Below are 26,392 nucleotides of genomic sequence, written 5' to 3'. Positions count from 1 at the left end.
TTCAAGCTTCCCGCCAGTGTATTGACATCCTAAATAAGCAGGGGGGACTGAATAGAAAGGTGCTCTTTGGTCTCTGAACCCTATAATTGGGCACAATTTGAGAAATGATGCCTGTGAATGGACTATTTTTACCTCAGCGTGCTAATTAGGCACACTAACGTTTGGTGAGCGCATTGGTTAAGAAGCGCGCAATTCCCTCGGCCTACCTCTCTGCTAAATGAGTCCAAGTGAAACGAAACAGACAGGGCGGGTAGGAGAGCCCGCAGGTTGCCTACGGAGGGCAGGGTCTGTGGGGTTATGACCCCTGTCAGCCTGTAATTGGAGGAAGAAGGGCTGGAGGGCCATGGGATGGAGCTGGTTCTACCTCACTGTGATTGAGTTTGACAGGACTGCACATACCTGAGGCCTGATCTGCCATGGGCCCATAGGTCCACACACCATACAAGTACAACAACTAGCCTAGCATGCACCCTATAGCTTTTTTTTTGTCACAGGACTCCACCCTGCAATATTGTCTTCCCTAATGTATTATATAAACATTGATATTCATGTTTGTGAGCTTTTCCCCATAGTATTAATCTCTTCGTCTGATGAACCTGGTCTTTATGTAAAGTGGTTTTGCATTGTAGAGCTGGGGTCTTCAACCTTTTCTTGCCCTGGGACCCCACCATATGTTACCAAAAAAAGTAATCACATAGCTTGTCTTATCATTAGGTGAGTGATATTGGCAAGGAGAAGAATCAACATTTTAAAATGAATAGATTTGGTAGACAGTTTCATTATTTTGACCTCCCCACATTATAATTGGAAGAGGAAGTGTAAACTCTTAACTCTAACATACTAGCTAGAAAGGTAACTCCAAATATATTTTTGGTAAAATAGCATCTGTTTAGCTAGTTAGCCATGTGTTGGCAAAAAAAATGAATGGCCAAGTCAAGAAAGCTTAGCAGTAGCCAGCGGCCAGCAACACTTGCTACACTAGTAGCCTATTTGTGAGTGCTTTTTCAAAGCCAATGTCAAATACTCCGGTGAGTGTAATTTGCTGAATATTAGGAGTAGAGAAAAAGTTCACATCATTACAAAGAAGATCCTGCATTCTTCTCTTTTTTACTGTAGGCATGTAAAAAGAGAAAGAAAATGTGTTCTGTTGTTGCTAGCGATATTCATAAATACATTCACTGACCCCCTGCAGTACTTAGTGGTCCCCGGACCCCTGGTTGAATAACCCTGTTGTAAAGGGGCAAATGTTCTGCTAGTTTTTTGAGATGGACTGTAACGTTATCCTGACTGACTGAAATAATAAGTGTAGAATATAAGGGAGATAGCGACAGAGGGATGAATGCATAAATCTTCAGAGTAGCGGATATTCCCCTTCCACTTTGAAAATGACTAAACGTGCCTGAGCGTTTTTTTTAGGACAGTGTTCGGATGTTTACAGATAGGAGCCCTGCCCTCTGTGTCACCAGGCTTCCAGGGGCCTGATTAGATTTGGAGAAGGTGATAAATGTGCTTGAGTCAGAGGGGCTGTGCCCTGGGGCGTCCCTGTCTTGGCCCTGAGCAGAGCAGGGTGAGTCAGCGCTCTCCCCTGGGAGTGGGGGTGAATTGGGGAAGTGTGCGGGGCGAGGCCCTCTACAGGAGGTGCCTGGGGGAAGAGGGAAGGGGCAGAGGGCTGGTGCCGGGGTCAGGGCCTTCCAGCCTTGAGCCGGGCGTCTCCTCACACCACGCCTGTCTTTCCCTTACCCCACCGTTTCCTCGCTCAATGCCTGCTTGTTTCCCCTGCTCCCATCAAGGCCACTTTCTGACAGCGCGACATTGGCTTTAGAAAAGAGTGTCTTTTGTGTTTAAGTTTACGAAGCTAATTTGAAAATGCTTATTGGGGTGAAATACTAAGGCACCATAACTCATTATCATCCTCACCATGGGCTGACCCCTTAATCATAGGACACAAGTAAAAAATAAATAAAAGGGTTGAATTACTATAAGTGAGTACTTTCATTTGACAATTTAAGTTTAGCATTGTAAATCTAGATTTATTTGTGAGATGGAAAGTGAGTAAGACGGAAATAGTGTATTCAAGTGGTTCGACGGATTAAGACCTAAGATCTTATAACATTGCTGTTACTGGTGCTCTGTGACATGTACTGTTGCTTCTCACCCTTAACCTGGGTTGTGTCCTGCAGGCCGGAGGCTCCCAGGTGATCTTCACCAACCCTCTGGAGATAGTCAAGATCCGTCTCCAGGTGGCCGGAGAGATCACCACATCCCGCAGGGTCGGTGCCCTGACCGTGGTCAGGGACCTGGGCCTCTTTGGCCTTTACAAGGTGGGTAAACACCTCTACATCGCAGCGCCACTCACACGTCACCTCTTAAAACCTCTGTTACAGCCTAACTCAACCACCTCTGCATGATGTCACCCCAAAGGGCAGCTTATGCTGCTGGGATGTTGAACAATACAAACTGTATGACTGTGTAACCAATGCAGATATTGCATATTACACAAGTTATATGAGAGTTCTGGTGAGCAGGCACAGTATGCAGTAGGATGACTAGCTAGATTCCCTACTGACTATTACAATCATATTATGTCTTCCCAAAACAGTGTTTAACATGCAGAGACCACGGCTGCCAACAACCAACAGAAAATTAGGGGGGTTTATGCTTTGCCACTGTTCCTTTCCAAGTTCTTGTGGTTTTACTTACATCTCCAGTAATGTGTTCATGGTCCATATTTTAATGAGAAGCAGACAATATGGAGCTTGTTAAAAAGAGACTGACTTCCTCCCTGTGGATGGGCCCAGTAGACCACGGGTCCATGTTAATGCCGTCTCAGTGTGTGTCTGAGAGACTGTGTGCTGGGCCTGGGAGGGAGCTCCCTGGGGGGCCCCGGGGGAAACCACGGGGGAGCAGCGCTGCCTGGGGGATTTCTGGCTTCTTCTGTGACCCACCGCACCGCCAGGCTCCTCTGTGGGTCGGTTGAGGCTCACAGCCAGCCAACAATAATCCACTGGAGCTCCCAGGCCAGATGATCCCGTAGCCACAGCGGCCGCCTCAACCACTGCAATTACCCTCGACACCACCAGGGTCAAACATGGGTCAAACATATTGGAAAATATGAATTACAGTAGAATATTCAGTACAGTAGTCTGAACCTGGACTAAAGAGACCAGATGTCGACACTACTTACTGTATTTTCAGTATAGAATCTCTTTCTAGAGCACTCAAAGCGTTATCGTGGGAAAATATCTTATAGAGATCCAGGCAGGTCTAAATGCATTTTACATTTCATGTAACATGAAAATGCAATGTTAGTTATTTTGGGATACAGGTAATAAATCCTTTGCGTTTGTGTGTCCTAGGGAGCAAAAGCCTGTTTTCTGCGTGACATCCCATTCTCTGCCATCTACTTCCCGGTGTACGCCCACACCAAGGCTGAGTTTGCAGACGAACAGGGCAGAATTGGGCCTTTGCAGCTGCTCACTGCTGGTGCCATAGCAGGTAGCTAGCGCTAACAGCCACAGCTACAAACCTCACCATCTCAACCTATAGACATAGCATTGACACTAGCCCCAAAGAAATGCTTCAAATCAATTAAGAATTTGTAATCATATACCGTATATTCAAAATGATTGTAATCTACTTTCTAGAACAGTAAATGACTAGATATTCTGTTCCTTTTCTATTTTAAACCTGCCAATGTACTGCACTGCTTGCCGTCAGTGGTGATACTATTCCTGCATAGGGAGAGTGCCTCATTATGTGGGTTGTGCAACACCTCCTAAGGTATACCTGCTGCCTCCCTGGTGACCCCTGCCGATGTCGTCAAGACCAGGCTTCAGGTGGCGGCCCGCGCAGGCCAGACCACATACAACGGAGTCATAGACTGCTTTGGGAAGATCATTGCTGAGGAGGGCTTCAGGGCCCTTTGGAAGGGAGCAGGAGGTAGGGACAGACTCCTCAAATGAGCGGTTTTATGACTGGGAAATTAGGCACTCTGTGGCTCCCATAATTGCTCTCTTGAAGACACCAGAGAAAATGGGAAATCACACATTGTAATTTGAACCTCTCTCCCACCAGCCCGTGTCTGCAGGTCCTCGCCACAGTTTGGTGTAACCTTGGTGACTTATGAACTCTTGCAGAGATGGTTCTACATCGACTTCGGAGGACAGTGAGTATTTCTGCTTGGTTCACCTTTAGTGAAGTGAAGTACACATACAAGGATGTCTGGCATTGTATGTGAATTATCCTTCCCAAATCTTCTCCCCCCCCCCCATTATCCTTTATCCTTCTCCCCCCCCCCCCCCCCCCCCCCCCCCCCCCCAGTCGCCCCACCGGCTCTGAGCCAACTCCTAAGTCGAGAATCTCCGACCTTCCCCCTGTAAGTGCTGACCACGTAGGAGGCTACCGTCTGGCTGCTGCCACGTTCGCTGGCGTGGAGAATAAGTTTGGTCTACACCTGCCCAAGTTCAAGTCTTCTGGTGCGTTGTCTGTTAGCCAAGCCCCAGCAGTGCCCAAAAAGGAGCCTACAGCTTCGTAGGCTGTCTTTCTCTCTCAACACTTTACTGCTAAATGGCTGCAACTCTGAGTAGGGCGTCTTACATTTCTTTGTCCCATCATCCCTTCCGAAATGGTATGGTTAAAAAAAAAAAATGTGGCACCTCTTCTTCATTCATGGGCATCTGAAACGCTCTCTTTGAATGCTGCATGAACAGTGCTTCCTTGGTTTGTCTTTGAATAGCTGTTCCTGTACATATTGTACATCTCAGCGGAGAGACATAGCATTGAAAAGGAGTGATGTTACCATGTTTCTTGAAGCGAGGCTTTGGTGAGGATGTCTCTGAAATGTGATTGACGAGACTTGAAAGAACAGATGTTTTTTTTCTCGAAAGTATTTATTTTAAAATCATGACCAGGGTCTTGGGAAATAATTGTAATGTATTTATTTTATTTTGTTGAAATAAATCATCAACGGATTCATTTTAATTGTGTGAAAAGTACATTCTGAGATTCATGACACGATATGTGGAAGACGCTCTCTGGGTCACACAAAGGGAAGCCTTTCTTAGACACTACATACAGGCAGTATGGATACTGAATCCATACTGCAGATATCAAGCAAATTATATCATTATAATCCTGAGGTATTCTACAGATTCTGGTTCTGATATCTTAAGTGTCACATTTTGTTGAAGACCAATAGTCATGTACAAAGACATTCAGAAAAAAGGTGGTAACATTTTGGGATATATTACAAAACAAGTGGACATTTGGCGCATCTAGGTTAAAGGAACATAGAAAAACACTGGCTAACAGTATAATGAAACCACTACATTCCTGTGAGCAGTAATGATGTGCTAGATCTAGTCTACTACAGTTGAAGTGGATATGGGCATTGAAGCACAGAATGAACAACAAATATCAGTCATGATGACAGCAAACATGCTCAGGGTTGTGTAACCACAAACCAATAGAGTGGGCCAGTGAAACTGAACCTGCAGCTAAACCCACAACACTACCATATGAAGTTGACACGGTGCCTTTAAGGCATGATGGATCTAGAGTTCAACTGATTTGTATTGCAGAGTAAGACGATGGCTTTGTTTCTTGTCGTGTCTGAGGTTGATAGATAGCCCTGTTAGTTATCCCATCAGACTGGTGTGCTTAACCAGCCAAAAGTATGTGTATTAAATCGGAGTACATTTCCAAAGAAAGGATGTCCACATGCCTAAACACTGTTGATATTTGCGCCTTTTCCTCCAATCAACACGAGGCTGACATTATGAAGCCTGCCGCTGGTCCCTAGACTGGCGTTTTCATGGTCGATCAAGCAGAGAGGCGCTGAGCGGCAAGCTCCTCGGCGTCATCCCGGTTCTCGTTGATCTCCGCCAGGGTTCGGACAAAACGGGTCCACTCGTCGTTGCGTGGAACAGCGATTTGCTGGGGGGGGATAAAAATATTGATATGGGTGAAAATACTAACACATATTGTTGACGCTGGGACACTCAGGGGGAAGGGGATCACTGGCAATCTTCCAACTGTCACAGAGACTTGACCCGTCAGTGGCAGAAATCAGGGGGGGGGAGCTGCTCTCTGTATCTGCAGCTCACCACTCACTGACCTGACTGACACAGAAACTCAGACCCTCAGGAGACGTCTCCGTTCAGATAGCTAGCCTCTGACAAGACAATGGCTTAATTGTTGTCCGAAGAAATGGAGCATAAAGTATTACCAGAACCCCTTCACCTCCACTAGAGAAAAAAACAGGAATAACCCTGTTGAACCTCTCAAAGAAGTGCCTTTCTTTTTTCAATACTTTATTCATATTAAGTACTTATTTGTATTATTCTGCCTGAAATGGAGTACCTTTACAAACCTTTTTAGATTTAGCCTATATCTCAATTCTGGCTAAAATGTCTGAATGCAACACACCTAGAGCTCACCCTTACCAAAACATATGAAGAATGCCATGTGTTTTAAATGGCACAGCAAAGGCTTTTAACCCACTCACCTCTCCAACATCATAGACCAGGATCTGTCCATCAGAGTCTCCCACGGCTATCTCTTTGCCAGAGTGGGCCCAGCGCACACGGTTCAGGGCTGGGTTCCCCTCCACTGTGGTACTGGCTGTAGGAACCTGCAAAACGAAGAAAAAACAACTTATTTGTCAACACCAATACTGATTCACTGACATCTGTGACACTATGGGCCGGTTTACCAGACAAAGATCAAGCCTAGTCCTAGACTAAAAAACATTCTCAATTAAGAATCTGTGTCCGGGAACCCCCCCCCCTATAGATGCTGCAACACTTATAAAAAAAAGGGGGGGGGGGGGCATGTGAAAGAGTGCCAGGTAACAGTTACCTCAGTGTCGTTGTTGAGGTTCCACAGATCAAGATGGCCCACTCCATCCACACAAGCAAACAGAGCCGGGTGAGTGGGGGACCACATGACGTCATAGACGTAATCCGAGTTGTCCTCGAACGAGTACAGTGGCTTGTTGTTCTGGAAGAGAGAAAACGGAGGCGGCGCGTGAAAACACACATCCACTCTGACCTGACCCGGGCGCAATACGAATATCTGGATTAAAGCTAAAACAGAGACGCACACGGATCTTTGTGGGGCCAATGGAGTCCGAATTCAACCACATATGTACTGAGTGTACAAACAAAAATTAAGAACACCTTCCTAATATTGAGTTGCGCACCCCCCTCCAAGTATTTCTGCAGTTTTGTTTCAAAGCTGGTAAATTAAATCGCACAAAGTCAAAGAACTACAAATCCTATATAGTCTATCACACCTCACCCTGCAACACTGCCTAGCTGGGGGGGCTGTGCTCACATGAAAGATTCATTTTTCGAAGGGTCGCGCACAGGCATAAAAGTTGGCCTAATTTAGTTGAAATGAAAGTCTACTGAAGTGAGACTGTCCTTGTGTTTATTGGCTATTTACATTGTTTTGTTCACAAGCTGGGTTGTTTTTCTATGTTTGAGTTTCAACTGCTAGGGAAGAGAACACAACGCTGCTACTAAGTCAGACTCAATCTTACAGGCACAAACATGACTAGAGTCGCAATAGCACATAACCTCCCGCCCTTAAAGGGGCAGGTTTTTTGTCTCATCTTTGATATTTTGGTTAACTCCGGTCACAAAAAATGAAATGAAACAATATACCACATTACTTCTTACCAGAGTTGTAGACTCGAGTCTGACTCGAGTAAAAAAATGTGATGACTTGAGACTCGACTTGATTGAAAAGCAAATAACTTGACACTTGACTTGGACCCTCAAGACTTGGGCCTAGACTTTGACTTGAGACTGATGTCTGGCCAGGTTCGGTAATGTTTTGTCACTCATTTTGTGGAATTACTCTACATGCAGCCAGAGACAGTATAACCGCAGCATTGACCGTGCAAAAAAATTAAAAGCTGTAACAGATTGGCTAGTGAAAAGCACATGAGACACTCCGATTGGACCAGCAAACTGTCAATCAACACAGGTCGGTGAGCTAGCGAACAGATAGCTGTACAGAAAAATCAGAAATAGGATCGGGTGCAGTGCAAACATCAAATTTTAGGGAGAGAATTGCCATATTAAATCAATGTGGAGCTCCAAAAATATGAACTGTTTACTTTGCAAGCTCACCAGCAATAGGGCAACAATTACTGTTTTTTTGGTATGTAACAACTGCTTGAAATGTATCATTTAATTATAAAGCTTGCATTTGGAATGTTGTTGTTAAAATTAAAGTATTACTGTGGCGAAGACACACCATATGAGTGGAGAGTGCTTTTTTCTCTCCACTTGTTGAAATGTTTGCTGTTGCTTTCACACGTTGAAATGCAGACCCTATGTGGCAAATCTATTCCATCTAATACAATAATTACTAGTGTTTCATCATTCCATCCCATACCGTTTATTGCAACATGTAGACATTTCTGTTTCATGTTTGATAGGCCATCGATACATTTTCATTTTATAGCCAACCATTTCTTACCTTGCTCTGAGTGGGCGCAAAGTTTATAGTGGACATGAACGTTCGCAAGACTCATGGAGGTAGAAGTTCTGTTTATTTCATTCAATGTATGGTTTCCTTTGTTCATATTTGTCTTTCCTGAGTTCCGTGCGTCTGTTGCCGCATTCAAAACAGCTGGGAACTTGGGGGGAAAAAAACAATCGATTTGAACGGTCATCCAATTTGGAATTCCAAATCTGGAACTCGGAAAGTCTGAGCTCTGGAAAGGCCCAACCTGAAGATCACTGACGTGATGATTTGACCTTGTATATTTTCCTGAGTTCAGTTTTTTTGTTTTATTTACGCGGCATAAGTCCTACGTCTCTGTCATTTTTGTTGTGCTCACCTCAGTGAGCATTGAAATAGGCTACGTGGCCTGCGCTCCACGCTTCGGAGTCAGAACGTTGAATAAGAGAAAACGATTGTTCCAAGTTAAGCACGGTGTTGAAATATCATTAATAAATCATTAAGACGAATGTCCCAATGTAACAATAGATGTGGAAATTGCTTTTTACATTGTAGAACCAGTTTTATTGGTTGTAATTGCCAAAATTGGGTAATTGTATGGTCCTGGGGGCCCAGTGCTCATTTAATCTAGGCCTACCTGTTGAAGCTCCTGTTAGACAGAGTCCTTTTTGGTTTCTCAGGGGGAGGCTGTACAATCTTGCCCTCTACCTGTGTCCATTCAGATAGGACAGGTCAAGCCTCATACAGAGGCTATTTCTTTAGGGCTGTTGCAATTGTGTATATTTGGTCAATCTACTACGTATATTTTGTATGATATGGCACTTTCACCATTGGATCACCAAAACCTGTAAATATACTGTATGTACACTCTGATCAAGTCAACCTGCCTTGCCTTCTGCTGATTTCATGCCCTTATTTATGACTGCTACATGTCCCTATTTTATAATTGCATAGGCTACTAAAGATATGTTGTAGACAAAATAATGAAAAGGGCTGTCTGGTCACGTCAATAAATAGACAGAAAGATTTGTTATCGAACAAGTAGTTGCATATATAGATTTTGTTTTTTACTTGACTTGCTCTTAGAATGTATGACTTGGACTGGACTCAAGTCTTCTCCCGTTCTATTTGGGACTCCACTTGACCTCGGACCCTGTGACTCAAATAATAGTTACTTGATCCCACCTTTGCAGGGGAAAAATATTTTGGCATGTAAAAAAAAATCTGAGTGGCTGGTAGATTTTTTTTTATCTACCTGCCATAGTCGCTGATGGACCAAAAAGTACATTTTAGACCCTGGTGGTGGACAATTCTTGATACACATGGGAAACTGTTGTGTGAAACACCCAGCGGCGTTGCAGTTCTTGACACACTCAAAACGGTGCGCCTGGCACCTACTACCATACCCCGTTCAAAGGCACTTAACACTTTTGTCTTGCTCATTCAGAGGGTGAATGGGCAAGACAAAAGATTTCAGGGCCTTTGAATCCATGTCTCACGGCTTAAAAATCCTTCTTTAACCCGTCTCCTCCCCTTCATCGACATTGATTGAAGTGGATTTAACAAGTGACATCAATAAGGGATCATCGCTCTCCCCTGGATTCACCTGGCCAGTCTGTCATGGAAAGAGCAAGGTGTTCTTAATGTTTTGTACCCTCACCGTACATGTTCCTTCCTAAAGGGCAACCATAGGGCACTGGTCAAAAGTAGTGCACTACGTAGGGAATAGGGTGCCATGTGGGACGCACCACAGTAACCGCAGGTTTTCTAGTGGCAAGACGGTACAGTACCTTGGTGCTCCACAGCTTGACGGTCCAGTCAAAGGAGGAGGTGACAAACAGGTGGGAGAAGTCGACGGGCCCGGTCGCTGTGTGACAGTCTATCCCTGTGATAGGCCCGTGGTGGCCCTCAAACATCTCACTGATCCCTGCTTTACTGTGGACCAAACATACAACACACAGGGGATAAGAAAACAACACTGAGCCGACACCAACACTGAGCCGACACCAACACTGAGCCGACACCAACACTGAGCCGACACCAACACTGAGCCGACACCAACACTGAGCCGACACCAACACTGAGCCGACACCAACACTGAGCCGACACCATGTTGCATTAATTTCCCCCTGATGAAACATTAGCATATATAATGTGATATCATTACCAAAATAATACACATGAAATAGTCGAGCATATATTTCTGACTTTCATAGCAACACAAGGTTTGGTCAAGACCCCCCTTTTTGCCTCAATTTACGTCGGGAATAACATTTAAGTTGAAAGGACTCCCCTTTTAAATGTGCCACGGATGTAGATTCCCAGCTCAGTGGTGAGAGAGGGGCAGTCTTCATCTTAAGAGCCACATGTTGCAGAGCTGTTACTAGGCTGTGGCTCTGATAATTACCTCGAGAGATAAATACCCAGCATGAGAGATGCTTATGCGTTATTAACTGGGATGAGAGTATCATACCATTAGAGAATTAGGTGGAAAATTAGTCCCTCAATTACAGAGGTGATCGTGCAACGCAGAACCTAGCAACGGTCCCCCTCTCGGCGATCTCCGGGCATAACGCGGGACATAAGTGATAGCACCGTAGCGCAGAGATTTGCCTCTCCATCGCAGGCAGGAAGCACTCGAGTCAAGCCATGCTGCTCTGTCGCCTCACAAGTGGACACACTGACTGTTTATTTGGGCCACCCTCTGTCTTCCTCGCTCTCAAACGAGAGCGTTGTGTAACGATCCTCAGATTTGAGTCTCTTTGGGACATCCGGCTTTAAACAAACTCCCTCACTCCGAAGGAGGACTCCTCCAGAAGAAATGATATATTTCCTCTCTTTACAAACATTACTGACAGAAGCTAAGCAACACAGGATGACTGGGGTAGGAGTGAAAACCTCAAAACAGCAGGAGATCAAGTGTTGGATTCATATTGCTTGGGGAAGTGAGGGGGGGGGGGGGGGTATTTATTTGACATATCAAATCAAAAGTATTTATAAAGCCCTTTTTGCCTCAGCAGATGTCACAAAGTGCTTATACAGAAACCCAGCCTAAAACCCCAGAGAGCAAGCAATGTAGAAGCACGGTGGCTAGGAAAAACTCCCTAGAAAGGCAGGAACCTATGACGAAATACTGTTTCAAACCAGGGACTAACAAGCCTCCTCACTTTCCTGGAGGTGTCTGCCTAGACGGAGGCAATGGGGACGCAGGGGGCTGGGTGGGTGGGGGTTCTGGTTAATATCGTTGTACCTTCCATGGCGACACGCCATGTAGACGGACCCGTCCTCGCTCCCCACCACAAAGTTGTTGACATCTCCGAGGGGGAAAGACATGGAGGTGACAGCGACGGCCTTCGACTGCTTGAACACCAGCTCCAGGCTGTCCTGCAGAGTGGGGGGGGGGGGGGTTAACACACACTGCATAATCGAAATTCATCTAGCAATTTAAATAAATGATATAATAAATGATGTTGGATTGACAGCTAGCAGAGTTCATTTCCTTGATTTAAAAAGAACAAAATTGAGCGCAAAAATACGTTTAGAGAGTGCTTCCCCCCCCCCCCCCCCCCCCCCAAATGGGTTTAGTGAGGTCCCGGTGTTATAAAAATGGGCCGACGTGACGTGTGTGGAGAATAGGCGGAGCGTGATGGGCGGTACCTACCTGCGGTTGAGACAGCATGTCCAGGCTCCAGGAACACATCTTGCCATCGGTAGAGATGCTAATGAGGTTGTGGGCATTCTGGGTGCCCACCACGTTCACACAGTACACTGGGTGCTGCACAGAGGGGGAGACAGGGGAACAAAGCCCCCCCGCGATCAGTCTCTTTACAACCGGCGTCACCATTGTTTCTGCACGTCTGACTGTTCAATGTAACTGTTGAGATAAAAATCATTTTGGTGATGGTTGATTGGCAGATGAGTGTGTCGTGTTATACCGTGTGAGCTGCTGCTGACAGAGGGGTCCTCTGCACGGGGGTCCTCTTGTTGCTCCTGTTGTCCCACAGAACGATCTGCCCCGAGTAGGTGCCCCCCACCACCAGGTTAGGGTGGAACCTGGCAAAGGCGGCCGACATCACTGCAGACTAGCGCGCACACACAGAGAGAGAGAGAGAGAGTGTGCGTAAGAGACAGGGCCATGTCAGCGTCTGCTGAGACCAACGAGCGCACGGTGGAATGTCGACAGCTCTCTGGTGATGTGCATCTATGTCACCTCCAATCAACCCCCCCCCCCCCCCCCCAGACCCGCTCAAAATAATATACAGACCTGGGCCATTCAGGGTAGCGCAGCCAGCTGCTCATTTTCATTTACACTTCAACTATCCTGTGTTTTCCATGACTCCCACTTCACCCCTCATGGCAGAGCCTTCTGCTGGAGGCTGCTCACGACAGGATATATCATGTATGTCTACATTAGTCATGCTAGTATATTATGTGTGGTCTCTCTACTTGGTCTTTGGCTGCCTGGTCTGAGCCCTACCTTCCCTGTAGCCTGAAACACATCACCCGTAAACCCAACGCATCTAGCCATATGTAATCATTCATTCATTCATCCATCCAAGTAGATTTTTTGTTTTCCAAAAAGGTAAGAGAAAAATGAGTTCACACTTCTGCTCAGTTTTATTTTGTCGAAGCAATGTGCCTGGGACGACATCCGCTCTGGCGGCAGCAACATGTGGTTCTACTCAACCCGTCTTGGTCTGGGAACCTCAGGGCACACAGGATAATAAGGAGTGGAGGAGCTGCTCTCTCTCTCTGCTGAACACAGGGCCCTTGTTTAGGTACACATGATAACCACTCCAGCCCTGTGCAGCACAGCACACGCAACACTACTGCTGCAGCCCCTTACACCCTGGCCAGCTATTGCACCACTGCTCTTCTCCGGCGCCTCACTAACATGTGAAGGAGGTCAACGCCAGCCCAGTGAAATCACAATCTGGATGAGAGCGGGAGAAAGAGAGAGAGAGAGAGAGAGAGGCAGAGAGAGGTGGGAGGGATGGTTGGCGGTGTGCCACCCGTCAGGGAGAGAGCCACCCATGAGGCAGAAGGAAGTGGAGGGAGTGGGCAGAGAGAGAGACAGAGAGAGGGGCCCTGGGTGGCTTTAGTACCTGGCAGTGGAAGACGTATTCCGGCGTGTTCTTCTTGTACTTCATGTTCCAGACCAGGGCCACCCCGTCCGGCTCGTGGGGGGCTTCCTCGTTGTTGTTGTATGAGGCAACCAGCAGCTCAGGATACTGGTGACAGACAAATCAGCCCAAATGAATGTCAAGAGGAAGTAGACATGGCCTCCAGGCTTGGCTCCATGTGAACAAGCCTCCCCTGCCCTCAGCAGTGCCGGTGAATGCCGAGCAGAATGCGTAACCACCCCCTTCTCCAACAAGATTTATGGCCGGGAAACTTTTTCCCCCAACAGCGCAGTCTGGTAAATAACATTCGGATGCTACGGCTTGGCATAATGTGAAAGGACTAGGGGACTAGACTTCTGAGAGAGATGAGTGAACCACGGCAGTAAAGTTGGCCACTGCAAGTCGTTGGAGACCTTTGAAACACAAACCCCAGCGCACACTAAAACAAAAACGCAGGGAGAAACGGCCGAGGAAAGAAAGGCTCGAAAGACCTGCCCTCAAACACTTACCAGATGTAAACAAACCATTTAACCTCTGCCGCTTCTCATATTGGAACAACTGAAGTTTACAGTCGGCGAATACACAATTTAGCACAAGGGAATGGATATCCCTCTGAGCAAGCAACGCGGTGGCGAACAATGAGTCGGTGTTCAATCACTGTCAGAAGACATTGTAGAACTAGGATCAAATGAAGAGAGACATAAGGGGAAACAATTGATTACGGGCTCATACTAAGTGACAATTTGTGAACGACACGCTCCCGGGCTCCCGGGGGAACGTGGCTAAATGTCTAATATGAAAAACGAGTGCTGTGTTTATGGTACAGATTTAGGGCAGTGGTGAGGTAGCTAAAGACTGTCAACAATGTGTTAACGTACTTCATTCTTACAGCAAACCACTTGTGGTTGAATTCTGACACGCAACGACGGAGTGTGACATGATTCACAAAGACACAGGGGCCAGTGAAACCATGAACAACTACTGCTGGCGTTTTGACTCAGTGACTAAGTCAGTGAAAAGGTCGCGTCATGACGATGAGCCAATGGTGACTGATGGTGTTGTGTTTTACTGGTGTAGGGTGAAGTTCCACCCTAGATGCTGATCTTGGGTTAGTTTAGCATTTTCCCCATCAATGGTTAAGGTTAGGATTGGGTCAGGAGAAGCTGATCCTAGATCTGCACCACGGACAAACTTCACCCGGGAGCGTGTTTTACCTGAGGGGACCAGTCCAGACAGGTGACCACGCGATGCTTAGACCAGCGCTCGTCCACAAACTGTCTGTTCAGAAACAGCTTGGCCCCAGCTTGGATCTCACTAGGGAACAGCATAGTCACAGTCATAATCATAACACCGCACTCCTTCCTATGACTAAAACAGTTACTGTATTCTGCCTTTACTATTCAAGTGATGCCAAAGGGAGAGAAGGGGAAAAAAAGGTCTTCTTTCTCTACCCTTCCTTCTCCTCCATCTCCCGGCCACTGTAGTCGAAGAAGACGTCCACGTGTTGGGACAGGGCCCTCTCCACGATGCGGGTGCTGTGGTCAAAGAAGGTTATGAACTCTGAGGAGTGGAGGATCTGCAGCTTCTCCTCCTCAGTCAGCTCTTGTGGAGGTGCTAGACAGGGACAGTAAAAGTTATGGACAAAAAATACAGAACCATCTAACAGATTGGGGTCGTCTTATTCAAATTATATTTGAGAGAGAAAAAAAAAGGGCCATCATGCAACACTTGGAAGTCAAAATCCCGGCAAAATGGTTGGTAGGACTCTTCAATGAAGATGACATCAAAGAAGTTCAATCGTTACTAGTTTCGCACCACAACTCCTACCTTCCTCCTCCTCCTCTTTCTGGTCTGGTTTCTCCATTTGGATCTCAAGCACTGGTTGTGGTGGAGTGATCTCCTCCTCCTCCTCCTCCTCCTCCTCGTCTTCCTCTGTTGGGTAAAAAGGTGGGTGATTTCAATTCAACACTACATAAGAAAAAAATTGGAAAAAAGTAAAAAAACTAGCAACGCTTTACATTTCATGGTTTATACAAGATGCCAAATGCGACAGTGACTAATGAGAAACGTTAGAGACCGCGGACGATTTCAATGACAATGGTTTTAAAGTGACAATTTATCCTGCAATTCTGCGTCAATGTTTGGTTCATTCCTAATGTCTACAACTAGTCTCCATCTGCAACATAGTTTCTCTTCAACAAGCACACTGAATGGTAAGCAGGCTAGCATGGGTATGGGAATGGAATCATTATGTGCCTCTGCCTCTCATTTGTTTGGTTTGCCAACTCAAATGTCACCTCTCTGAAAGGACCTGTGCCTCTAAAGCACTGGAGGTTGTCATTTGTGTGAAGGGGGGGCCCTAGGACCAGACCCCCGCTGTGTGCCCCCCCCCCCCCTCGCTGATAATGAGACCCAGCTATTCAACAAGGGTTCTTTTTTGCACTTCTCAGTGTAGCTATCTCCTCCATGTCCCAGTAACAAGTTGCCCCCTTCCATCCAGGCCAGGGTCCGGGGTCAGCGGGACAGAGGACGAGGAGCAGCTGCCCAGGTCCACTCCCATTCGTCCGACCAGCTGACAGGACGGGTGCTAGCCAGATGGCGCTGCTTTGATTGTCTTGTTGGCCTCAGAAAGGTGGCATGAGGATGGCACAGAGGTTTTCCGCCTGGCCGCCCCTAGACAAGTCTCTCTGAACGGCAAGCCCGTGCAATTACCGCCCCACCAGGGGGTCCACAGGCGTCTATTCAACCTCGGAGAACGTACGACAAAAATACAGCTCGTAGGCCGGACCAGCTGGCAAAGCACACACTGGCTCAGACTTTCACACGCTAACTCTCCGATCTCAAACAAGCACCTCGCCGTCTCCTCTCCATACACGCCCATTCAACGCAGGAATAGATTGTTTTAAACAAACACATTCATGTGGATGAGAAAATGTACAGTCGTCTACCTTTTAGAGCTCTAGGTACAGTTAATATATGACGGCAGCAGTGTTGCACACAACTGTTCCATTTCCACTGAGATCATCTAAAATCAGGGGTGCCAAACACATTTTGCCCCGGGAGCCGCAGTCGGCCTTCAACAAGGTCTCAAGGGCCCCATTGAAAACTGGTTATATTTCCTCACCGTCAAATTTAGCTAAAAAATCAAAAAATAAAATGTCCTAAATCCATAATTTGGGGAATGTTCTATGCTCCCTGGCTGTCAATAGCTTTGATTTGGGTGATAATTAGTGATCTGGGCACAGTCAAGAAACGGTATGAATTGTCCATTATAATTTATACACAGTTTTGATCTGGTAAAATACAATTTTAAAAACGGTTGTTTTTTCAAACCACCCACAGGCTGGATGTTTGACACCTAACGACATCTGCCTATATAAAGTTATTCTCTTTCCCGTCTCCCATGGAGGTTGGGGTGGGGGGGCATTGGGTGTTCTGATGAGTTTACAGAACTGGGTTGATGACAAGCCATTTCAATGGACGGCCATACCCTGGAACCCAAAGGAGAAGGTTAAAATCCTTCCTTTCAAGGGCCTCAATCAGGCTTAAAGGAAAACAGTAATCACTGTCTTTCAGCTGGGCCCAGCCGCGCTCGTCAGCCCTTTCCCCCGGCGAGGCAGGCAGAGCAATCAACCTGCCAGGCATTAGGAGCGGAAGGACAATCTGAAAATAAAGGGTATAATGCACCTGCCAGCCAAAACGGCCATTTGGAGAAAATCTAGTGATCCTGGTGACCCTGCTGGAGGGAGTGGGGTGGGGGGGCAGAACCAGGGGGAGGGGGCATTTAACAGAATTCACCCGGATCAACCATGTACTGCACACCGACACCTCCCCTCAAAGCAGGCTCAATTATGGCTTTTGTACCACTTTAAAAAAGAAACACTTTTTTTGGGGGGGGGGGGGTGTAATCACAGGTCTTTGTCAAGACACTATATTAATGCAAAAGCAAAGTGGGCCCAGTGTGTTGTTCAAGTACAAAACTAATGACCTTCACTCCCCACTGCAGGTGTGTTCGTCTCATCCACAGAACGGACAACACAAATCGGACTTCCACATGCCGGTTTACTAAAGGCTGTTGCACCAAAACCAGCGTCCACTGTTGGTCTTTTGTAGCTACAGTAGAGGAGTGTGGAGAGTAGACCGCACACAGTCTGTCAGTACAGAGAGACCCTACTTAGTGTTAAACACAGAGGACACCATGGCTTCATTCGATTCACGGTTCGTTTTCAATCCGTAAATGAAAATGTACTTCCCTTCGAGTCTAAAGTAAAGAGCATTACTCATAACTGCTCACAAATCGCATACGAGAACATTCCCTTTAATCATTTGCCAGCTAAAAAGAAAATAGCACAAAAAAGGAAGGCTAAAATAATAATATTCACAATGCTGCAAATGTATACGTATTTTACAAGTACCATCAGAGTATCTTTACGTGTATAGCACAGGCCTACGTCACATTTTTACTAGTGTCAGACAGGGATTTACTGAAGGGACAACGACCCGTTGGCATAAAGGCTATGGTATGTTGTTTTCTTTCTGTGTGAGGTAGCAGATGAAAATACATCCAAGCCACCGCGACCCAACACAACCCGGGAGATTTCAGCAGTCGCCCTTACACAGCCGTTCTGACGAGCAGGTTAATCAGGGTTCAGTCAGCTGTGAAATGGGAGGCTTTTGTTGAGTTTACACACTTGGAGCACTGGTTACCTCTCTCGCTCTCTCTGTGTATCTACCCCTCTCTCTCTCTCAACAGACAGAGGATTGAGACAAAAAGGGGAAAAAAGACCTTTCTGTGAAGATGTGATAGGGATTCAGCAAATGTTTTTACCTTATAAAATCTCTGGTTATTTTCTCACATTCTTGAATAAACTCTACTATAATTGATATGAGCATGCTGAAACTGTGGTTAAAATGGTAGCCTAGGCCTACATTTAATTCAACAAATACAGTCAGTTAAGGGGGACTAATCGACAAGTACCAAGAGTACGAAAGGTGACAATGTTCAAAAAGAGTGCCACTTCAAACAAGAGGCTGTTGAGTTGAGTTCCTTTAGTGATTAAAAGTTATGACCTTCCCCCGAATCCAAGTGATTGAAACAAATCACATTTAATTACATTTCAAATTTACTCAAACGCTCTACTCTCTCTTCTTGTATTGCCTGAAGCCTTTTTTCAGGCAGAACACTCGATGAATTGCCCCATATATTTTTTGTCCATAATTACATCTAGCTAAGCAGCACTTACTGACATCGCATAAAGTCCACTGCTGTAGCGTGAACACAGTGTTCTATATATAGGCTACCGCTAGATTTGATTTCTACACACTATCCTGATTCACTGCCTTTCCTTGCACGACCTGGAGTGGGAATTACAACCATCCAAGCAAAACAGCGAGTATTGCTTTTATAAATATTGGTGGAACTTACGATTTATGGGGAAACGTCTGTAACTAATAGATTCTTTCCCACCAGGTCACAAAATGTGCATCTACACTGGACTCCTAGGAACCTAGTACAGGGTTTCTCAAACTCGGTCCTAGGGCCCTCCCTGGGTGCACGTTTTGGTTTTTGCCCCCAGGCACTACACAGCTGATTCAAATAACCAACTAAACATCAAGCTTTGATTATTTGAATTGGCTGTGTAGTGCTAGGGATAAAACCACACCGACCCTGTTCTCCAGGACCAGGGTTGGAGAGCCCTGTTCTACAGGACGGTAGCTCTCCAGGACCAGGGTTGGAGAGCCCTGTTCTACAGGACGGTAGCTCTCCAGGACCAGGGTTGGAGAGCCCTGTTCTACAGGACGGTAGCTCTCCAGGACCAGGGTTGGAGAGCCCTGTTCTACAGGACGGTAGCTCTCCAGGACCAGGGTTGGAGAGCCCTGTTCTAGAGGATGGGAACTGGAAGGACCAGTCCCCCCCTACCCAAAATAAAAGAACACTAATCAGCTTGTTGTGCTTTTTTTTGGAGATGGTGGGCCATCTCTCTTCTTCGCTCTCTGTCAAGCTTGGCACAGCAGCACCTTCCTCCAATGCCACTGCCCGTTGACCTTGAGTTTACAGTGCCGTCGCCTCCTCTTGACAACATGATGAATCGCTCAATCAGTGCACGCGAGCAACGCCACACCGAACATCAAATATGCGCAGAAGGGTGTGAGCAGGGGAGGGGACGCCGCCTCACCAAGTGCCAGGAGTGATGACGCGAAAGCGCACAATGTCACTGAGTGTGTTTTGTTATGTGCCTATTGGGTGAAGGGAGAAGACAGGAAAGCGAGAGAGTTGATGAAATGATTACAGAGTGGCAGAGAGAGCGGAGGGTGGGGGGGTCTAGTGTTGAACAGCCAACAGAAACCATCCTTGTTTAACACAGTGTTACAATGCCCTAAAGACATAGTCTCTATGTCTCCCTCCACAGAACAGAACGAGCTTTGCTATTTATCCTTTACTCATTGGGTATGGGTATCCCAATTTGTTCACAGCCAGACCGCTTGCATTTCACATTCCTCAATGACAAATCACCAAGTCCTCTGGCTAGTTTCCACTGGAGATTGATCTGACCGGGATCTAACTGGGTTCTATGCCGTCTGAAGTGTGAAGGGGGAACTTAGAAGAGACAAGTAACCCGTGCAGGGAATCAATCTTTGTTCATCACCCCAAACCTCCGAGCACAAACCATCAAGCATAAATAATGAATATCTTTAAACTGCCACACATTGTAAATAACAAAACGACTAGACTACATAGCACTCTATAGCAGTCGCTGATATGTTTTGCTGATAAAGCAGTGTAAACAACAGATTTCAGCCTATGAGACACTCTGAACTACATCTTAGAAGGGGGGGGGGGGGGTGTAATCACAATATTGCATATTGTGGCACATGTGCTCAACATGTGGACGTTATGGGTAAACATGCTTTTTTTGAAGATACGCATAGACGACCACATGAAAGCTGCTGTGCAGCAATTACATACATATTGACATGGTTCAGATGCATTAGCCGGGCATGAACGAGGTGCTTCATATTCAGCCCCAATCTACTGCCTTTCTTCCCAATTCACCCTGGCCCTCTCATCCTGCACATGCATTGTAGCAGGGCCCTTTTGGTTTGAGGATGGGGGGTTTTGAGAGGAGTGAGTCTACGTGTGCGAATTTAATCTTTCCTTTGGCTTCTTATGTTTCCCGGGCCCCTGCAATTTCCCCCGGCTTTCATCTCAGTGCTCCGTAAGGTCGGATCATTTCCACTTTGTGTTCACTTCCTGCTCCCACTCGTATGATCAGACAACACAGCCAGCCGGCCGGATACAACACGCATCAAAAAAAAAAAAAAAAGAGTAGCCTTCGGAAACCTTGATAGATCGACTGCACTGTTCTCTGACCTTGCAGTCAACGAGCCAGGCAGCTTTAGTTGTGCCGAAAATACAGAATCCTAAAAGTAACTATGTACTCGGTTCAGAGTTCTCACCTTCTTTCTGCTGGGTCGTCACAGGCGTCTGGGTCTCCTTGGTGTACGACACCGTCTCTTTTGGAGGGAAGTCAACATGGGTGATCTTGGCCATGCCCAGCTTCAGAGGTCCACGCCTAAAAGCAGAGCACACCTTCAGACTCACGGCAGGGCCACGGAGAGCTGAAACAATAACAAGAACCCGGGCGACCCAGGCACAACACGCAACAGTACTACTATCACATTCCAGCCTTTTCATTGGCCCCTCAAAAGCCGAAGACGCCTGTGCGATTTTGTCTTCTGATAATCACTTATTTATGGAGAAGGAAAGGAAGGATAACAACGCGTCTGTAGGTCAAAGAAAGACGCCACCAAGAGACACAAGGCCGGCATGACTTTTTTCCCTCCCCTGATCTAAAACCATGGCTTTCGAGAGGGTCAAGAGGAGCAACGAGGCTAGAGGTTGAGGGAGGGATGAAGTGAAAGGAAGAAGGTAGAGTTCCAGTACCCCAGCTCGGAGTCAGAGTGAAGCTGAAGAGTAGACGGGTCAGAGTCCCAGTGTAGAGTCCTGGTTAGTTGTCACAGCAACAAGGCAGCATTAGTGCAACAAAGCAGAGGCATAAACCAAGAGGGGAAACCAGTTAGAACGTAGAACATGCCCATACTGACAAATGCAGGTGACAAAACAAACTTATATTCAATTCAGGACATTTCAGAAACAGACGTTTTCGCAGAGGGTGGTAAAAACACATTTACCATGAGAACCCTCTATTTGGCACTTGCATATATATATATTTTTTTAAAACAAGGACAGTATCTGTTTAAAAATGCTTGGACACAGGTCCTGAGAGTGCGAAGACACTGGGTCTAATGAGGCAGCCTGAGGGGCTGGTCAGGCCTGAACTGTGTCACGCCAACGGCTCGGAATCCCATGTGAGGGAGCGCCCTGCGGGGGGGAAACATGACCTCCCATGTGTGGAGGAAATGGCCACGCTGCGGAGGGAAACGAGGCAACACGTAGAGCCTTGGGGGTGGAGGAAGAGCTCCCTGGCTCTGATGGGACACTGGGGGAGCTAGAGTTTCAGCAGGGGGACCGGGGCTCTAATTAGGGGTCCCCCAGGCCTCTCCACAGCCCTCTTGTTTTATAGCTCATTTAGGACCATCCTAATGCAACAGCACACAAACAAAATAAGCATGCATACCCCCAGCATAAGCCAGTCATCGTGATCTTGAAATGGTATTGTTGGTGGGCATTTGTGTGTTATTTGGAGAAGAACACTGGTACTGTGTTCTCAAAACTGGACATGTTTATAGGCATAGTTTATAAGGCAAATGGTTACATAAGCACCTGTGTGCGTCTAGTAAAACGCATGCAAAGGTAGTTTAAATTTCATTGTAAGAACACTGGCAATATCTTATTAAAAACCTAGATATGGGATTGACTGTTCCAGCTGTGACATGGATTTATCTAGAAGAAACCTGTTCAAACGTGTGAAACACAAATCCTTTAAAATGACACAGATATTAGGAGAGACAGTTCCCCATTCATTCCTGCAATAAAAGCCCCGGCATGCATCGCAACCTAAATTACAGCGGCGCTGCACTGTGCTTAGAGGATGAAGGCTTTTTGCAGAGAGATATTAACGCATTTTGACATTAAAACGTTAGATTGGGGGATGTCTGTACCTGGACCCCACGGCTCCGTCGCCCGAGTCTTGGCTCCCTGCCTCGCTTGGTGTGCCCACAGATTTGGAGGTCGGCGACATGGGAGGAGGGACTAGATAGTGAAACAGATAGTCTAGTGGTTAGAGCGTTGGACTAGTAACCGAAAGGTTGCAAGATCAAATCCACGAGCTGACAAGGTAAAAATCTGTCGTTCGGCCCCTGAGTAAGGCAGTTAACCCACTGTTCCTAGGCAGTCATTGAAAATAAGAATTTGTTCTTAACTGACTTGCCTTTTTAAATAAAGGTTTAAAAAAAGATTTAAAAAGACAGGTATCCCCTGTTACTATGCGAAGAGGCTGGCATGTTCACAATAGTGCAAAGGTAGGTCAGTTTTGGGGTGCCAGAAGTGGTATAAAAAAAAACACAAATGCGGCATGCCAAAATGTCTAAAATGGAGTGGATATGAACAGCAAAAAGGAGAAAAAACTAAGAAAAATATTTGATATTTCACCCCATATTACGATGAAAACACAAGTGAAAATTCAACAGTAAGACAAATACCAATAGTATTAGAAATAGCTAGTCACACATCAACATACCAAAAGTATGTGGATGAGACATGTGGAGTGTGTCGTCAAATTCAAAAATACAAACAAGTAAATAATCATGTCAATGTCATTTAAACTATTTAAATGTAAGTCTAAGGAACAATGGCAAACCATAGAAAATAATATGACCTTTTCTGATTCATAACATCAGTTCCCTACTTTTCTTTATCACACTGACAGACCAAGCCAGCCATAAGGCAATATAAATGAATCTACTATGGACCACTTCTGCCCCCTTCTGTTAGCTTGGTGACAATATCCTCAAATAAATCTTGGTTTAGAAAAATGTACAGTCAATAGTAAGATGGCCTACACTACACTAGAGAGACTCAATACTTGTAAAAAAGCTCGTGTACAGAGATTTGTTAAAAAATCTTATACTGCTGGTAGATAGTTTCTTACCAACAGGGACATCAGCTGATGTGATGCCCATGCTCTGCAGAAGGGCATCTGTCTCACGTCTCTTTTTCTCCAAATCCGAGTCATCCAGTGGGGCGGCATCTTTCTTCAGGTCAGCCTGGAAGAGAACCAGAGCCGGTACGCTGGTTAGTATCCTGGCTGTAAGCATGATGAATAGAGGGTTTGATGGAGAGTTGTCTGAATTTGGTTAGTTTATAGTGCTGGGCGATTAACTGAAATTGTTATTTTTGTTTTTTAAACAACTAATTGACCGATGGCGGTTCAATTACTTAACATTTTTTCCTTCTTCTTCTTCTGTGAGCTCAATGCGCAGTAAATCAGATCAAGCCCAAATTAAGTCATCAAATAAAAAAATATACACAAGAACTGAAATATTTTATTAAAGTAAAGTAATCTGAATAAATAAAGGTTAATACGAGATAAGCAGTAATGGGCAGTCACTACCATCACTACCAACTTGTGTTAATTGTTTATTCTGTGGTGCTACAGCATTCAACCCACATAATGCATAACATTTTTTGTAATAATTTTTTAATACTCAAACCAAAACCACCTCAAAAAGCAATAGTCGCTCAGCACTTCTAGTTTAATAAAACAATTAACCTAGCCTTAGAATCTGTGCATTTTCCATGCAAATCGAAGCTACTGCTTCCTCTTTCCACTGATGTGAAATAGGCCTACTCAGATACTTTGATCAGAATGCACACAGCCATTTTGGTCAGTCTAGTTCTGGCAGTATTTCAAGTCCCTATAAGCATGTACTTACCTCTTTCTTTTTGCGCTCATCTTCCTTCCTTTTTTTCTCCTCCCTGATCTGAGCCAGGCGTTGCTTCTTCCGTTCAAGCTCCGCTTTCAGCTCGCTCTTGTCTGACATAATGCCAACACTGTAGGACACAAACACATTTCAGAACAAGATAGGTGACCTACAGCATTTTACAGCAGTCGGCAAATCTGAAAACTCCATTTGTACAGGTGTTACTTTTGACTCAGAAAATAGCCCCAAGTAAGGCTACACATTGGAATATAGACTTGGGTATGGTCAGAAGCAATTTCGCCACCTGCATTTCATGAGCTGCTCTGAAAGTGTAATAAGATCACTCCTTTTTAACCTTTCAGATCAACGAGAATAGCACCTGCTCCTTTGCCAGGTCAAACCATTTAACTAGCAGGCCCACTGCTAGTTTTTGATCATGAATGTTCAGCAGGGCACAGATAAGGCTCAAGAGCACCCTCTACTGTCCAGACAGAGAAAGGTTGGATGCTCTGCCATTAACAGGGTCCTGACCACCTGGCCTGTAAAATCATTTTCTGGTCCAAAGCCCCATTCAATGCGCTTTTGTCTACGCAACTCTAACCAACTTCAGAGTGCGCTCTTAGAGAGATTAGGTTGATCATTTCAAGAGAGGCTTTACCATTCTGTATACAGCATTGATCAGCCCTCATATGATTCACAGCACCTGACCCTTTCAACACCCAACGCGGGGACCACTTTAAGACGTTTGACTTAATTGCACAACTTAAGACAACGAATGGAGGTCTCTGAGCTTTATAATTGAATTAGGTTTCTAAGCCTTCCTTTTCAGATGGCCTAAAGCACATTACATGAAGTACATTAAATTTGATCAACCACCCTGAGATAACAATGTGGTTGATGCAACTTTTTTTAACTCATACATTGTCATTTTCATACAAAAACACCCAATAAATTAAGCTTGTCGTGGTGTTCATGTAAATGCAGACTTCTGCAACAGGAAATGTAAGCTAACACAAGGACTGTAGCTAGCTACCTCAAACATACAAAAAGGTATTTTATTGGTAAAAATATAAAATAAGAAAATAACGATTTTAAAAACAGAAGTAAAGAGGACATAATGAGCTCCAACATAAGTGATGCTGGCAAGAATCAAGCTGCGAAGTACAGTAACTGGTCTACTGTGCTGTGGCAAGCCATGAATGATAGCATTGAGCAGCATCATCAGCATCTTCTTGCTTGCTATCACTTGAACCAGTGCGCTAGATAAATTACATAGCTAGTACGGTTTGTAGAGAGCCGGTAGAGAATGTTATCTTAACATTCAACACATCCGAAAAACACCCTTGTTTTATTTACTAACGTTAGAAGACTGTCAGGTCTGTCGTTTATCGAACATAACTTTAGCAAGTTAGCTGCGGCCCCACCCAGCAACTGTGGGACTGACTAACCAAAATTGCTAGCCAGCGAATGTTGGCTAGAAGAATTGACTTTGTCTTGGTATCCGGACTGACCTCTTCAAGTTGAAAACATTGATTCGCTACCTGACTCTTACAACAACAAAATCGAACTACCAATCTTTAAACTATGTTACATTCAAGCCTAATTGCAAAGTTTAGATTAGCTAGCTATCACAATTGGCCTGCAACAGGCTAACGTTAGCTGTTACTTAGTTAGCTAGCCAACCATCTCGGAAAAAACGGGTGGCTGGCTGACGACTAAATCTCAACACACGTTTTCATTTACACGCTACCTCCACGTTTCACTTGTATTTTGGTAACAAACCCTATTTCTCCTTGGCTTTCTAATCGCTTGAATCCAGGATCCTTTCCTGAAGCAACAACACAACGGTCATCACCAGTTACCACAGCCACGAAGTGTGAAGACCCGCCTACTCAACCAATCAGATGAGT

At 45.5% G+C, this 26,392-nt stretch overlaps 2 protein-coding genes across 4 annotated transcripts in view; one reads left to right on the top strand and one right to left on the bottom strand.

Annotated features, from left to right (window-relative positions):
• The window catches only part of LOC109871337 (calcium-binding mitochondrial carrier protein Aralar1-like), a 19,663-nt gene extending 14,683 nt beyond the window's left edge, over positions 1–4,980 (top strand). Inside the window, exons 14-18 of the mRNA XM_031805573.1 lie at positions 2,181–2,321; positions 3,357–3,495; positions 3,781–3,939; positions 4,075–4,165; positions 4,321–4,980. Coding sequence (XP_031661433.1) covers positions 2,181–2,321; positions 3,357–3,495; positions 3,781–3,939; positions 4,075–4,165; positions 4,321–4,534 — 744 coding nt within the window. The 3' untranslated portion in view covers positions 4,535–4,980. The remainder of the gene's footprint in view (positions 1–2,180; positions 2,322–3,356; positions 3,496–3,780; positions 3,940–4,074; positions 4,166–4,320) is intronic.
• On the bottom strand, positions 4,921–26,392 carry LOC109871338 (cytoplasmic dynein 1 intermediate chain 2-like). 3 transcript variants are annotated; one of them, XM_031805574.1, is made up of 17 exons: positions 26,265–26,374; positions 24,495–24,612; positions 23,711–23,825; positions 22,722–22,812; positions 21,544–21,603; positions 21,057–21,172; positions 15,426–15,530; positions 15,050–15,212; positions 14,813–14,912; positions 13,581–13,706; positions 12,411–12,557; positions 12,137–12,250; positions 11,726–11,859; positions 10,266–10,410; positions 6,859–6,999; positions 6,506–6,631; positions 4,921–5,934 (listed from the first exon to the last, which is right to left on the bottom strand). In XM_031805574.1, the coding sequence occupies exons 2-17, from the start codon at positions 24,600–24,602 to the stop codon at positions 5,821–5,823; spliced, it is 1,905 nt and encodes a 634-aa protein (XP_031661434.1). In that variant the 5' UTR covers positions 24,603–24,612; positions 26,265–26,374; the 3' UTR covers positions 4,921–5,820. The 3 variants fall into 3 exon arrangements, with proteins under 3 accessions (XP_031661434.1, XP_031661435.1, XP_031661436.1); XM_031805575.1 differs by having other exon boundaries at positions 26,233–26,349; XM_031805576.1 differs by lacking the exon at positions 21,544–21,603 and having other exon boundaries at positions 26,265–26,392.

The sequence above is a fragment of the Oncorhynchus kisutch genome, linkage group LG26 (genome assembly GCF_002021735.2).
Source record: "Oncorhynchus kisutch isolate 150728-3 linkage group LG26, Okis_V2, whole genome shotgun sequence".
NCBI classification, from domain to species: domain Eukaryota; kingdom Metazoa; phylum Chordata; class Actinopteri; order Salmoniformes; family Salmonidae; genus Oncorhynchus; species Oncorhynchus kisutch.
This window is presented reverse-complemented; position numbering and strand designations above follow the sequence as displayed.